The sequence below is a fragment of the Bufo gargarizans genome, chromosome 1, assembly GCF_014858855.1.
Source record: "Bufo gargarizans isolate SCDJY-AF-19 chromosome 1, ASM1485885v1, whole genome shotgun sequence".
Lineage (NCBI taxonomy): Eukaryota > Metazoa > Chordata > Amphibia > Anura > Bufonidae > Bufo > Bufo gargarizans.
The window spans coordinates 402,244,895-402,261,566 of record NC_058080.1 but is presented as its reverse complement, the minus strand read 5'-3'; the positions used below and the strand labels follow the sequence as shown (position 1 = coordinate 402,261,566).

Here is a 16,672-nt window from a genome sequence, read left to right as displayed (position 1 = left end):
CCTCTCACTAGGGCAGGGCCTCCCTCTTTTCCTCCCTCCGTGTCACGTATGTGACAGTTACGCCGATCGTGATAGCGCCCCTCCACAGGATCCCCTCTCCCTTGCTCCTCCGATCGGAGCCCCAGCAGTGTAATGCTGGGGCTCCGATCGGTTACCATGGCAGCCAGGACGCTATTGAAGCCCTGGCTGCCATGATAAGCTCCATGCTGCTGTGTGCACAGAGCACACAGCAGCAGGGACAGTGTGAGCTCCTATTCACCCTGATAGATCTCTATCAGGGTGAATAGGACAAGGGTTCTAGTCCCTAAGGGGGCTAAAAGTTAGTTAAAAAAAATAAAGTTACAAAAAAAATAAAAAACACCAAAATATTAATGAAAAAGAAAGATTAAAAAAAAAAAAAACATTAATTAATTTTCAGCAGATTTGTGGGAATTTTTTTTTTTTTTCAAAAATGAAAATTCCCAGAATATCGGTATAAATTATCGGCTATCGGCCTGAAAGTTCACAAATTATCGGTATCGGTATCGGCCCTAAAAAATCAATATCGGTCGATCCCTATTAAGGGGGTTTCAGCTAGCGGGGTTGAAGTGGTTAATGGTGGCATAACCGATTACATTTTTCCCAAGGATTTATGTCATGTAACAAGATCTAAAGAATCTGCTGCAGAGATAGTGGGGGCACCAGATGTTTGAAATGACAACAATTAGATACAATATTTTCCCACTACTTATCTGTATGATAATTAAGGACATAAGAATCCTTTACTTGGGCCGACACAGCAAGCAATTATCAGGAAGGAACCATTCAGTCCGGATAATTCCTTACTCCTCAGAAGAAAGAGAGAGTCTTTTACATGCATTACAGTTTGACCCTGCCAGATTCTGCAGAGAGGAACTCTTTGTAGCTGTTGAGTTCTAAATTTTAACAGCTTCCCCACCCCCATATAAATGTGTGTATGATAACAGCATCCTCGCCCCCATATAGATGTATGTATGATAACAGAATGCTCACCTCCATATAGATATGTATGATAACAGCATCCTCGCCCCCATATAGATGTATGTATGATAACAGCATCCTCACCCCCATATAGATGTATGTATGATAACAGCATCCTCACCCCCATATAGATGTATGTATGATAACAGCATCCTCACCCCATATAGATGTATGTATGATAACAGCATCCTCACCCCCATATAGATGTATGTATGATAACAGCATCCTCACCCCATATAGATTTATGTATGATAGCAGCATCCTCACCCCATATAGATTTATGTATGATAGCAGCATCCTCACCCCATATAGATTTATGTATGATAACAGCATCCTCGCCCCCATATAGATGTATGTATGATAACAGCATCCTCACCCCCATATAGATGTATGTATGATAACAGCATCCTCACCACTGCATAGATTTATGTATGATAGCAGCATCCTCACCCCATATAGATTTATGTATGATAACAGCATCCTCGCCCCCTTATAGATGTATGTATGATAACAGCATCCTCACCACTGCATAGATTTATGTATGATAGCAGCATCCTCACCCCATATAGATTTATGTATGATAACAGCATCCTCGCCCCCATATAGATGTATGTATGATAACAGCATCCTCGCCCCCATATAGATGTATGTATGATAACAGCATCCTCACCCCCCACATAGATGTATATGTGATAACAGAATCCTCACCCCAATAACAGAATACCAACCTCCAAGTTCAGTTTGGCCGAGTGGTGTCAATAGGGAGAGAGCCGCCATCAGACACCTCTTTTCGGATGAAAAAATTAACTTTGCCTGATCCTTTGGACAAAGCTGTGGAAGCTCCTCATACACATTAGAGTGACAGCTGAACAGTTTGTTCTCAGCAGCAGTCGGGTAACTATAGGGGTCGCAGTGGTCGCAATAGCAAGAAAGAAGTGGGGGCACCGGCAGGGCCATGGGAAATGAGCGCTTCCATTGTAGAGGTGCTCATCTCGCTATATCCAACTGTATCTCACTCCTAAGGGTGGTAATACAGTTGAATGCTGCGGCGGCCTGAAGCCTATCAGAGGCAGGCACAGGCAACACAATAATCATCATCGTGCCACCTGAGCAGGGCAACTACAGATCCGGAAACAAACCAGAAGAGGCCTGCACCGCATCGCTGACAGCCACATGGAGGTAAGTATTTGAGTTTATTATTTTTTATTTTGCACCATGCTTGGGCCACTATGGAGGACAGAGAGGAGCACTATGGGGGCATTGTTTCTACTTGCGGCACTAAATAGGTGCATTTTGTACTGACCCACATAAGGGGGCATATGTTTGTACTGGCACACATTGTGGGGAGCACTATGGGGATACTGGCTCTACTGGGGACACTAGGAGTGGGTATTTTTTGTACTGGCACACATTTTAAGGGGACATTTTTTGCACTGGCACACACTATAAGGGGGATTCTTTTTGCACTGGCAAACATTATAAATGGGTATTCTTTGTACTGGTGCACATTATAAGGGAGTATTTTTGTACTGGTACACATTAGGGGGCATTATTCTACTGCCACACATTATAAGGATAAATTATTACTACTGGGGGACTATGGGGAACATTATTGCTAATATGGGCACAATGTGGGCATTATTACTATTGAGGGCACTGTTAACACTAAGTGTACTCTGGTAGTGAATTATTACTATCGGTAGGAGCACTATTGCTGTGGGGGGCACTGGCACAGCATAAGCTTAGCACAATTATTTTTGGGGGACCTTATTTGCTGGGCACAGTTATCTGTGTGGTACTAGTATTTACAGGGGTACTGTTTCTGCTGTATAGTATTAAGGGGCACAGTATTGAAGGTGGCAGGACGGGGAGATCAAAACATAGGAGGATGATGTAAAGTAGGAAACTAAGATATCTGTTTGTCAAACTGTGCAAAAACAAGAGATGGCTAAAATAAATAATCATGGCGGTCAGGTCTGAATGGAGAAGATAAGGAAAGAGAACATCTACATCAGAAGAGAAGTCACTGGATGTAAGAGGTATGTGGTGCTGTATTACCTTGTATGTTTTGTAGCTCTGTATGTAATGTTTTTCAAGTATGTCTTTAACAGTAGGGCTGGATGTAAGGGATTAGGTTGAGAATTTGGTATGGGGGTGAGGTGTCGTTTCAATTTTCACCTCAGGCAGTGGAAAGGCTAGGTGCACCCCTTCATCTTGCCACAAAGCACTGACGGACTCACCGTGACTGCAATATTGAATTCTTGCTCCCAGCCAGTGCCATCTTTACACTACACATGCAGCGTGCAGCCCAGGCTGCCTAGAAAGGATGGGCAGAGCCACAGTGCACTTGAAAGTCTTGCAGCAAGCGCAAATCGGCACTTCCAGACCAGACTTGCTGAGGATGCATGTTGTGGAAGACAGCCTGGGCCAAGTCAAGGTGTTTTGAGCTATGAAGTTGAGGTGCGAAGGGGTATCGAGGGTAGGGGGCCCAAGCTGAACCCTTGCACGAGGGTCCATGAGCCTTTAGCTACACCCCTGCTTACTAGGTTCTACAGACAACATGCTAATGTGTATTGGGGCCTTAAAGCACCCTGTGAGATAAAATATCTATTGTTAATGACTTTCTGTGCTGATACCTTGTGTACCCTGTGGAAAGTTTTCAGAGCTCAGCCCCTCAAGGTTGTCAATATTTTTATCAGTAGTATACCTTTTACATTACTTGCTGTTACCATATCTGCCTTATATAGTACACATCTCACTCTTAACTCATCAGTTGCACAGCACTTATGCAAATATAGTATTGCAGTGTATCACAGGAGTGCTTGAGTGCAGATGTGGCCTTATGGGTGTAGTAGTAGTTGTACTCACAGTTCTGAAGCTTCCTGGGTGCACTGGTTCTTCCCTTCGGGGCACCCTTCGGTTCTTGGGATCCTCCTGCCTGATGGGGGTCAAAGTGCCCTTGGTGTTGATGGTTTTACAGTGTGGAGCCGGGTCCTTGTTGCCATGATGCCAACACCTTGTGGTGTAAATGTAGTGCAGGAAACAATAATGAGACAGTTGTGCAGCAGAATGTTTTCTTTACTGGGAAATTCAAATGGAAATAGTTCAGGACAGGTCTTACCATAATAGACTGGCTGATATTACACAAAAATCCAGTATCCACACATTTAACAGTTCTTACAGCTGCACATATAATCATAGAACAAAGGGTGTCTATTTTAAACAGCTTAGACAATCTTTCTTTCTCTGCACTTTGCTTACTGATTTGTACTTCACTTTAAGGGCGTTCCTCTCCACGGTTTCTAATCCATTCCTCCACTTTGGGATGTGGGCACATACACAGGTCGGCCAAATTGTGTGGAGTGTGCTAGGGACCGGAGGCTTCCCCTGAACATGGGTGCCATAGAGTCAATTAAGTCTTTTATAAGACTGGTCACCTCTACAGTTCTTTCTCTACACCTCTCTTGCATCTGATCCACTTTCTGGTGATATTGTAGCACTATCATGGATGGTACCATGTGCAAAATGAGCTGGACTATCAGCTACATACACACTCCCTTCTCCTAGCCCATGCTAGGCTAGACTAGGTTAGACTGGCTGGAATAGACTGAAGTAGACTGGCTCTAGAATGTTCTGCCCTCTCTTATATAGAGGGTGACACCAGAGCCATTTAGTGGTGGCTAAAAATATGGGCTGTGATTACCATGTGCACATACATATGTATGCAGGTGTTACATATTAAAGTGTATAAATTTTTGGTAACCCCCTGCAGTTTGCAGTATATGGTGAATCGCTACTCTTGGAGCAGGATACTGCAGGAACATTTCCCAATAACCAGAAGTATAAAAATAATACGCTATATACTATAATCTGTGCTCAAATTTGAAAACTAAATCTTGATAAATATGGGCTATTTATGGTGTACATACTGTTATTCCTGCTATTTACACTACAGACAGATTTTTTGCAGGGGACTGAGGCTGTTTCTGAATGGGAAAGGTACTAAAGGCTACTGGCAAAGGACGGTGTTGGCACTTTCACCTAATAACAATTATTACAAAATTGAACATATTCACATGTAAGGCCTTATTCACACAGCCAATGTTTAATCAGTGATTTTCATAAGTAATTCTGAGCCAAAACAGTAATGGAGCCTAAACAGAGATAAGGTATAATTGAAAAATCTGCACTTGTTCTGTGTTTTTGACCCTCACCTGGTTTTGGCTCATAATCACTGATGGAAATTACTCACCAAATACTGACTGTGTGAACTAGGCCTAAGGGTACATTCACATGATAGTATGTATTTTGCAGTCTGCAAGATTGGATCTGCGAAATACGGATGCAGTTTATGTGGCATCTGCATTTTTTGTGGACCCATAGACTCCAGTGGGTCAATGGTCTGCATTTGCGGACAAGTATAGGACATCTATAAGATAGGTTCTATCTTTTGCATTTTGCAGAACGGACATAAACATGCGGAAAACACATGAAAGACATCATTTCTACTTTCAAATGTCACAATTTTATATTGCATACAATGTAGTGGAAAGTTGGAAAGAAATTCCAAATGGTGTGGAATTGGAAATTGGAAAACACAATTCCACCACAGTTTTATGGGTTTTGCTTTTAAGGCATTTCCTATGTGGTAAAACGGACTTGTGCCCTTCATTCTCTGGGTCAGTATGATTACAATGATACCACATTTGTGTAGTTTTCTTGGGTATTAATACTGGAAAAAAAAAAACTTTTTTATTATTTTTATTGTCATATTCTGACCCTCATAAATGTTTTATATTTAAAGGGTTTCTGTCACCCCAATTTTTGCTATTAAACAGGCTGACATTATAGATGTGAAAATGTCACCTGAATTCAACTCTGCATTTTTTTAATTCAAGTATGCCCCCCGTTTTTCGTGTAATTTTAACTTTTATTATATGCAAATGAGCCTCTAGGAGCAGGGGGGCATTGCACCTGCTCCTAGAGGCTCCGTTCTCCCACCTCATTTCCACGCCCTTCTGTCTTGATTGACAGGGCCAGGCCAGCGTTGGTTCTCCTGCTCCATCCTGTATGTAGCACTTCCTGTTGCTGTATCAAGCCAAACCCAAGATGCTCCTTTCTGTGCCACACCTCCAGCACCGCCCCTAACAACCCAGCTAGTTTATAGCTCCTCCCGCCCAGCTAGTTACTTAGACACTCCCCAATCACTGCCCCACCCATGGACATAACATCACAGGAAATAAGAAAGAGCTGCATGGACATGGTTATGTGACCACAGCCCAGAACAGAAGATAGGAGCAATAATGGTAAAATAAATACATTACACATGTATAGCTCCCTTCATAAATGATTATTTTAAAGAATGTTGATGCAAATCAGAAAATCCCTTTAAGGAGTGTCAGTTACATCTTCATCCTTGGGTGCCAGCTCCTGTGCCCCAAAACAGTTGCAGACACAGTGCCCCTACAGCAGCTTCAGCCATAGCACCCCAGTAACTGTCAGAATCAAGTGACCTTACATAGTTCCAACCAAACTGCTCTTATTACATTGTCAGCCCTAGTGCCCATATATCAGTAGCCCCATGTTACAATTCCCTATTGTTAGCCTTCCAATGTTACAATTCCCTATTGTTAGCCTTCCAATGTTACAATTCCCTATTGTTAGTCTGTGATTCAATGAGAATCTGTCTTACACTTGTAGAATGATAAAACACAACAGAATAAAATTTGTTTATAACTATATTTTCTATTGTTTTCCAGGATTACGAGCCATTCCAGAATCATCCTGAAAACCTGCATTTAAATGTGAAAAAGTTTGCCAACAGTCTTTAATGCTTACCTTGGGATGAGGCAGGCAACAAGAATATTGCTTTACCTATATCAGTATTACAGAATTAATGAGGGTTTGCTCATGAGAGTCAGAAATCTCTAGTTGTGGCAGCCAAGTCAAGAGTCTAGGAGAGCAGAGGACATATTTGGCTATGGTGACATGTAGTCATGTGCCATGCAAGCATCTCTTTGATTTTAACCCTGGTGTAAAGCCTCTGTCCCTTGTATGAAAAGTGATGCAGCTGTTCACTACAGATTCTTCCCATAATGAAAATATACTGATCCGGTGGCGTATGTTCATTCAGATACAAGTTGCACTTTCACCAACATGAATTGTTGGTTAACTTTGTTAAACTTTTCATGGAGTACGATTCCTAGGTGATCATACATTTCTTAGTTGTACATTTGTATTAAAGGGGTATTCCAGGATTTTGCTATTGATGGCCTATTCTCAGAACAGGCCACCAATATCTGATGGGCAGGGATCCGATCAGCTGTAGCTCCAATGCCAGAAGTCAGTGCCAGTACTACATAGCTCTATTCTCTGGAAACTGCAGCACTGTTCTATCAATAGTAAAATCCTGGAATACCCCCTAATAATGCAGAGGTGTTCTTTACTTTTATTTATTTTATACAATTATTTTAATAAAAATGTTGTTTTGATGTTTTTGTATTTTCTGTGTTTCTTTATTTAACATCTCATTGTTTCACATTTTAAAATCAACTAATGAAAATCAGACATTGCTTTCCAATTGTGGCTCATTAGAATAAATTTAAAAAACAAACTAATGAAACTGGCCTGGAAAAAAATGATGGTACCCCTAGAAAAGATGGAAAATAATTTGTCCATAGGGATATGTTAAACTAAGGTGTGTCCTGTAAATAGCATCACAGGTGTCTTTAAACTTGTAATAAGTCAGTCTGCCTATTTGAAGGGTGAAAAGTAGTCACTGTGCTGTGCGGTATAATGGTGGGTACCACACTGAACATGGACCAAAGAAAGCTTAGGGCCGCTTCACACGAGCGGATGCCGTGCGTGGCATCCGCTCCGTGAAAGAGTGCCAAGACCCGCTGCAGACTGCAGAGGCACGGAGCGGTAACATGACTGTTAATGCTCCGTGCCTCTCTGTGATCTCTTTACTACGAAATCACAGTGACAACTGTGATTTCGTAGTAAAGAGATCACAGAGAGGCACGGAGCATTAACAGTCATGTTACCGCTCCGTGCCTCTGCAGTCTGCAGCGGGTCTTGGCACTCTTTCACGGAGCGGATGCCACGCACGGCATCCGCTCGTGTGAAGCGGCCCTAAGGAGAGAGTGGTCTCAGGAGATTAGAAAGAAAATTATAGACCATAGACAATCTCCAAACAACTTTATGTTCCTGTTAATACAGTTGCACATATTATTCAGAGGTTTAACACCTACAGGACTGTAACCAACCTCCCTGGATGTGGCCGCAAGAGGAAAATTGATGATAAGGTGACGAGACAGATAATATAAATGGCAACCAAAGAGCATGGAACAACTTCTAAAGAGTTTAGAGGTAAACTCCAAGGTCAAGGTACATCAGAGTTAGATCGCACCATCTATTGCTGTCTTAGCCAAAGTGGACTTAATGGAAGACAACCAAGGAGGAAACCACTGTTGAAAGCAAATCATAAAAAGTTAGATTGGAATTTGACAAAATTCATATTGACAAGCCGCAAAGCTTCTGGGAGCATGTCCTTTCGATGGATGAGACAAAACTGGAGCTTTTTGGCAAGTCACATCAGCCCGATGCTCACAGACACAAAATTGAACATTGTACCTACTATAAAACATGGAGGAGGCTTGCTTATGTTTTGGGTCTGCTTTGCTGCATTTGGCACAAAATGTCTTGAATCTGTGCAGGGTACAATGAAATCTCAAGACTGGAGTTAAATGTGCTGGTCAGTATCAGAAAGCTTGGTCTCAATTGCAGGTCAGGGGTCCTCCAACAGGATAGTGAACCAAAACACACAGCTAAAACATCCAAGAATGGCTAAGAGCCAAACATTGGACTATTCTGAATTGACCTTCTCTGAGCCCTGATTTAACTCCTATTGAACATCTTTGGAAGCTGAATCATTCAGTCTTGAAAAAGCACTCTACAAAGATGAGACAGCTGGAGCAGTTTGCTCACAGGTGAAGAAGTCTTAGGGTCCATTCACACCTTCGTAAGTGTTTTGCGGTTCCGCAAATTGCGGATCCACAAAACACGAACACCTGCAATGTGCTATTCACAATTTGCGGACTGCACATCACAGACACTATAGTAGAAAATGCCTTTTCTGGTCCGCAATTGCAGACAAGAATAGGACATGTTCTATTTTTTTCAGGAACAGAATTGCGGATCCGGAAAAAATGGATCCCAATAAAACGGATGCGGATACTGAAAATGCGGATGCGGATGCCGGAAATGCGGATTCGCTTCAGTTCCAGCCCCATTGAAAGATGGGTCCGCAAATTGCGCAACGAATGCGGACCCAAATTACGGACATGTGAATGGACCCTTAGGCTCCATTCACACATCCGCAATTCCATTCCGCATTTTGTGGAACGGATTTGCGGACCCATTCAATTCACTTCCGGGTCCGCAATTCCCATCCCCCCAAAAAAATAGAACATGTCCTATTCTTGTCCGCAATAGCGGACAAGAATAGTCATATTCTATTAGTGCCGGCGAAGTGCGGTCTGCAAAATGCGGAACACACATTGCTGGTTTCCGTGTTTTGCGGATCCGCAAAAAACACACGGATGTGTGAATGAACCCTTATTGAGAGCTACAGAAATCATTTAATTGCAGTGATTGCCTCAAAAGGTTGTGCAGCAAAATATAAAGTTAAGGGTACCATCATTTGTGTCAAGGCCAGTTTCATTAGCTTATTTTATAAATTATTCTGCTGAAACTCAATTCAAAAACAATGCCTGATTTTCATTAGTTGATTTTCAGTAACTTTTTATTTATTGTTACTTTTATCAGTTTTAAGTTATTTCAGTGACCATTGTGGATTTTTCTTTCTTTAAGGCCCCTTTCACACGGGCGAGTTTTCCGCGTGAGTGCAATGCGTAAGGTGAACGAATTACACCCGCACTGAATCCGGACCCATTCATTTCTATGGGGCTGTGCACATCAGCAGTGATTTTCACGCATCGCTTATACGTTGCGTGAAAATCGCAGCATGCTCTAAATTGTGCGTTTATCACGCAACGCAGGCCCCATAGAAGTGAATGGGGCTGCGTGAAAATCGCAAGCAACTGCAAGCAAGTGCGGATGCGGTGCGATTTTCATGCACGGTTGCTAGGAGACGATCGGGATGGAGACCCGATCATAATTATTTTCACTTATAACATGGTTATAAGGGAAAATAATAGCATTCTTAATACAGAATGCATAGTACAATAGCGCTGGAGGGGTTAAAAAATAAATAAAAAATGTAACTCACCTTAATCCACTTGCTCGCGCAGCCGACTTCTCTTCTGTCTTCTTCTTTGCTGTGCACAGGAAAAGGACCTGTGGTGACGTCACTCCGGTCATCACATGATCCATCACATGATCCATCACCATGGTAAAAGATCATGTGATGGACCATGTGATGACCGGAGTGACGTCACCACATGTCCTTTTCCTGTACACAGCAAAGAAGAAGACAGAAGAGATGCCGGCTGCACGTTACAAGTGGATTAAGGTGAGTTAAATTTTTTATTTATTTTTAACCCCTCCAGCGCTATTGTACTATGCATTCTGTATTAAGAATGCTATTATTTTCCTTTATAACCATGTTATAAGGGAAAATAATACAATCTACACAACCCCGATCCCAAACCTGAACTTCTGTGAAAAAGTCCGGGTTCGGATCTGGGTACCAAACATGTCGAATTTTCTCACGCGCGTGCAAAATGCATTACAATGTTTTGCACTCGCGCAGAAAAATCGTGCATGTTCCTGCAACGCACCCGCACCTTTTCCTGCAACGCCCGTGTGAAACCACCCTAACAGAATGGTAGCAATGATTTTGTACATGTGTCTATCTATCTACCTATCCTTGAAATGAATTAATGATGTGGAAGGTAGTGCGGTTATTTGTTCAGTTTCTGTCTCTGTTCACAGACTCTGTCCCGGGTTCCTTCACTTTTAACAGCATGAATGGCTCAGTATGCAGTGATATGCTTGCTAACTATAGAAAACCTTGACAAAACCCAGATGGACCTCATAATAGGGCAATGGTTTCCATCAGATGCTGTTTGCATCTGTCACTATGGGTGCTTTTGGATCTCTGGCTCTGTGTCATGATGTTCTTTAGGCAAGGGGGCCTAAAGAACATCAGGAACCTCAGGGAACTGCCTCTAAAAGAAGACTTTGTTCACCACAGTATGAATTCCCATGAAATAAACACACAATACAGAGTGAAATTGTAAAATCTAGTGCTCTGCAGGTGTGGCTGGCAGATAGTGTACTAGAGTGAAGCCTGTGTACTCCCATTAACTACCAGAAAAGCCAATGGTTAACTATAATGAATGAACATCACTGTAACTAGCTGCTGGTCAGTTAATACACTGTGCAACTGCTGACAGCCTCAGACATAGTGCAGGAGAGGAGATTAGAGATGATCGAATTTTTTGGAAAAGATTCGGTTCGATCCGAATATATTTGCAGCAAATTACGTTAAAAACGGCTACTTCCTGGCTCCTGAGTGGTGTAGAACACTGTGCCTTGTAGTAACACATATAGGGAGTCTGCTTTGGTAGTGAAATAATACTGTGAGTCCGTATGACATGCGGATGACAGGCGTTGCTTTTAGAATCTCTGCACACTTCACTTATTAGGGCAGTCACGGGGCCAAAACTGACCAAATTCAAGTATGAACTCAGCCTTACAGGTCGATGTTAGCGCCAAGAAGAAGTGCACTCCTTTTACACCGTCGTCAGCTGATTCCACATAGATGTCTACAAAACCTGTTCTATTAAACGCTTATACAAGTAGAGCCCCCCAGATAGAGTCTCAGCAGTAAGTTTGTGTTAACGTCTCTGATTATTTTGCCATTCCTCTGATCCGTCAGAACAATAACCCCTAAAAAAGGGATCCTGTCTGTTGAGCATCCGCCTTCACTCGGTCAGCATTTGGTTAGTAATCCATCAGTATTGCTAAAGCCAAAAAAACAGTAGTGGATGTAAAACAGAGACACGTGAATGGAATATTTGCATGTATTCTCTGTTTTGTACCCACTCCTGCTTTTGGCTACCAAATCATAAGCCAATTCTGATGAATAGGGACCATGTCATGCAGGCCTTACAGCTGTTACATAGACAGGATCTGTTGTGCGACTCATTTTTCCTTTCTTCTGACAGATCAGAAGAAGGGTCAAATAAATTATGTTAGTGAGGCCGAAAGGCAAAATAGTGGCCCAGTCATGAAGTGGGGAGGGTGGGAACAGCATGAGAGGTCCACAGAGTGGCCCAATGACAGAGTCTGGAGGTGGCCGCAGCATCAGGAGGAGGCCACAGAGTGGCACAATGACAGTGTGTAGGTGGCTGCAGCAGCATCAGGAGGCCACAGAGTGGCACAATGACAGAGTGTGAAGGTGGTAGCAGCAGCATCACGAGGAGGCCACATGGTGGCACAATGACAGTGTGTATTTGGCAGCAGCATCAGGAGGCCACAGTTTGACACATGACAGAGTGTGGAGGTGGTGGAAGCAGCATCAGGAGGAGGCCACAGGGTGGCACAATGACGGTGTGGTGGTGGTGGCAGCAGCAGCATCAGGAGGCCACAGAGTGGCACAATGACAGAGTGTGGAGGTGGCAGCAGCATCAGGAGGAGGCCCACAGGGTGGCACAATGACAGAGTGTGGAGGTGGCAGCAGCACCATCAGGAGGCCACAGAGTGGCACAATGACAAAGTGTGGAGGTGGCGGCAGCAGCATCAGGAGGCCACATAGTGGCACAATGACAGAGTTGGGAGGTGGCAGCAGAATCGTGAGGAGGAGGCCACAGGGTGGCACAATGACAGAATGTGTAGGTGCAGCAGCAGCATTAGGAGGCCACAGAGTGGCAAGGTGACATAGTGTTGAGGTAGCAGCAGCATCAGGAGACCACAGAGTGGCAAGGTGACATTGTGTGGAGGTGGCAGCAGCATCAGGAGACCACAGAGTGTCAAGGTGACATAGTGTGGAGGTGGCAGCAGCATCAGGAGACCACAGAGTGACCCAGTGACAGAGTGGGGAGGTGGGTGGCAATACCAGTACCAGCTGAAGATCATGGGTGAAAGCAAGAGCACTTGACATGAGATGTGTGGCATCAGGCGGGTGGCAGCATCAGAATAGTAGCTGAGGCTGGTAGCAAGAAGAAACCGGTCTCTTTTGTCATGACTATGAAAATTGTAGATTCACACTGAAGGCATCAAAACTATGAATTAGCACATGTGGAATTATATACATAACAAAAAAGTGTGAAACAATTGAAAATATGTCATATTCTAGGTTCTTCAAAGTAGAAAAAAAAAGAAAAAAAAAAGAGAGCTCAGGAGAAGGATTGGGGACCATCTGGGTGATGTCAGACACAAACGAGACACTCCTATCGCAAGACATATACAGAACTTCCATGATGGAACTTCCAGGTCATTGAAGTTCTGTGTAATTGAAGTGAAACGTCCATCCCCCAGAGGCGGTGACCTCAATAGAAAAATATTGCAAAAAGAGGCAGAGTGGACTCATAGGTTAAAAACAGTGAGCCCACTAGGCCTCAATGAAATATTGTCCTTTGGATGTTTTATTTAACTCAGATGTATATAAATACTCAAAACTAACTGACAAGTATATATAAGAAAATGGACGAGACAGGAAAAATAATACATCTACCGTGATATTTGTTTATATCAAGAAAGTGGGGGAAAAATATCTGTATAGGGTACATCATTCATTTTCTTATACAATGCACCGACCCTACACTAGCCTTCTTCTCACTTAATCCCCTACCTATTAACCACTGTAGCCCCAAATACTATATACCCAGGTAATATAGATAACACCAGCATAAATTATGGACCAGAATATATAGGAATCATGTGATATAACCAGCTTCTCATAATAGATCTAAAATGTGAGCACCTGGATCATGAATGACATCTAGACTATATATATAAATAAGTGAATATATTTGTATCCACTTTTGCTCATATGGCTATGGGACACGTTTACCCCTAAACAACGATCTGTATGTAGGCCTGAATCGCTTAGTGCAAGCTGGATGATTATGTCTCTATCGGGCTCCTTGAGACTCACTAATATGACGTCCATGCGTTCCACACATTCATGCAGTGCCTTAAGTCCTAGCGCGGGTTTGGACGCATGACTCTGACCTCATGCGTTCCACAGCGGACACTGGTATCTACTGCGCACACGCAGAGTGACACACTTCCGGATCCGGGACTGACCAAATGGAACGCACGCCGGGACGTGATGTAAGTAACACACCGCAGGCTAATTAAGACAATCTAATGGGTATATTAAGGGGGAAGTTTCAGACATCTGTCTGGACTGCATCTATTCAGCTGGGACACCTTAAAGAGCGATTGAGCTAACGGCTATTATACCGTATATGCATTATCTTCATATCCCCTGATGAATTTGACAGCACTGTCTGTCAGAGGAAACGCGTTGGGAACAACTATTGAAAAATATCTGACTAGGCCGGTACCTGGAGGTGACTTATAGGGTGAGAACAATAGGGCCAGCCACCGATAAGTGGGGTCGCTCCCTAGGGGGTGATTCTCCCGCATATAGGCGGGAGACCTCTCCGCTTTCAGGCAGGGTAAAACTAGTTCACCAGGGACATTCTCCTACCTGCCTGATCCATCATTTAAGAGAATCAGTAACCAAACATCATTGGACCCATCTTTCCAGCAGACTAAGCGACTACTGCGGATCCAATTGGACCACCTAGCTGCCTGGATACCAAAAAACATCAGAAATCTCTTATGCAACAAACCGTGAGTGGTGATCATAACAATTGGTCAGACTGTATTCTCATCCCTATCCAGTGCATTGTACTGCCTATTTATCTGTTTATGCATGGTCAGATTTTTTCATATGCAGTCATTTATTACTACAAATGTGGGACATATTTTTTTATAAATTATCTGATAAAAGTTAAGTTTTAGTAGGATAACCAATCAGTGATACAGTTAATTGTTCCTACAATATATTTATCTCAAACCAATTCTGTGAATTGTGTTCTTCAAAGTAGCCACCTTTTGCTTTGATTACTGCTTTGCACACTCTTGGCATTCTCTTGATGAGCTTCAAGAGGTAGTCACCTGAAATGGTCTTCCAACAGTCTTGAAGGAGTTCCCAGAGATGCTTAGCACTTGTTGGCCCTTTTGCCTTCACTCTGCGGTCCAGCTCACCCCAAACCATCTCGATTGGGTTCAGGTCCGGTGACTGTGGAGGCCAGGTCATCTGGCGCAGCACCCCATCACTCTCCTTCATGGTCAAATAGCCCTTACACAGCCTGGAGGTGTGTTTGGGGTAATTGTCCTGTTGAAAAATAAATGATGGTCCAACTAAACGCAAACCGGATGGAATAGCATGCCGCTGCAAGATGCTGTTATAGCCATGCTGGTTCAGTATGCCTTACATTTTGAATAAATCCCCAACAGTGTCACCAGCAAAGCACCCCCACACCATCACACCTCCTCCTCCATGCTTCACAGTGGGAACCAGGCATGTAGAGTCCATCCGTTCACCTTTTCTGCGTCACACAAAGACACAAAGTTGGAACCAAAGATCTCAAATTTGGGCTCATCAGACCAAAGCACAGATTTCCACTGGTCTAATGTCCATTCCTTGTGTTCTTTAGCCTAGTGTTTCCCAACCAGTGTGCCTCCAGCTGTTGCAAAACTACAACTCCCAGCATGCCTGGACAGCCTTTGGCTGTGCGGGCATGCTGGGAGTTGTAGTTTTGCAACAGCTGGAGGCACACTGGTTGGGAAACACTGCTTTAGCCCAAACAAGTCTCTTCTGCTTGTTGCCTGTCCTTAGCAGTGGTTTCCTAGCAGATATTCTACCATGAAGACCTGATTCACACAGTCTCCTCTTAACAGTTGTTCTAGAGATGTGTCTGCTGCTAGAACTCTGTGTGGCATTGACCTGGTCTCTGCTAGAACTCTGTGTGGCATTGAGCCAGTTCCTTTGTAGCGCTTGATGGATTTTGTGACTGCACTTGGGGACCCTTTAAAGTTTTCCCAATTTTTCGGACTGACTGACCTTCATTTCTTAAAGTAATGATGGCCACTCGTTTTTCTTTACTTAGCTGCTTTTTTCTTGCCATAATACAAATTCTAACAGTCTATTCAGTAGGAATATCAGCTGTGTATCCACCTGACTTCTCCACAACGCAACTGATGGCCCCAACCCCATTTATAAGGCAAGAAATCCCACTTATTAAACCTGACAGGGCACACCTGTGAAGTGAAAACCATTTCAGGTGACTACCTCTTAAAGCTCATCAAGAGAATGCCAAGAGTGTGCAAAGCAGTAATCAAAGCAAAAGGTGGCTACTTTGAAGAACCTAGAATATGACATATTTTCAGTTGTTTCACACTTTTTTGTTATGTATATAATTCCACATGTGTTAATTCATAGTTTTGATGCCTTCAGTGTGAATCTACAATTTTCATAGTTATGAAAATAAAGAAAACTCTTTGAATGAGAAGGTGTGTCCAAACTTTTGGTCTGTACTGTACATGTGCAGGGCTGGTACTGCCTTTTTGGCAAAGAAATGACGGCTTAGGGGGGCGGAGCTTAACCATTGTCCTGACCGGCCGCATG

General features: G+C 43.2%; 1 protein-coding gene across 7 annotated transcripts in view; it reads left to right on the top strand.

Moving 5' to 3' along the window:
• The window catches only part of SUSD1 (sushi domain containing 1), a 206,725-nt gene extending 199,241 nt beyond the window's left edge, over positions 1-7,484 (top strand). For all 7 annotated transcript variants that reach the window (XM_044271174.1, XM_044271172.1, XM_044271176.1 and 4 more), the window contains one exon: positions 6,759-7,484. In XM_044271174.1, coding sequence (XP_044127109.1) covers positions 6,759-6,801 — 43 coding nt within the window. In that variant the 3' untranslated portion in view covers positions 6,802-7,484. The remainder of the gene's footprint in view (positions 1-6,758) is intronic.
• Positions 7,485-16,672: the final 9,188 nt, after the last annotated feature.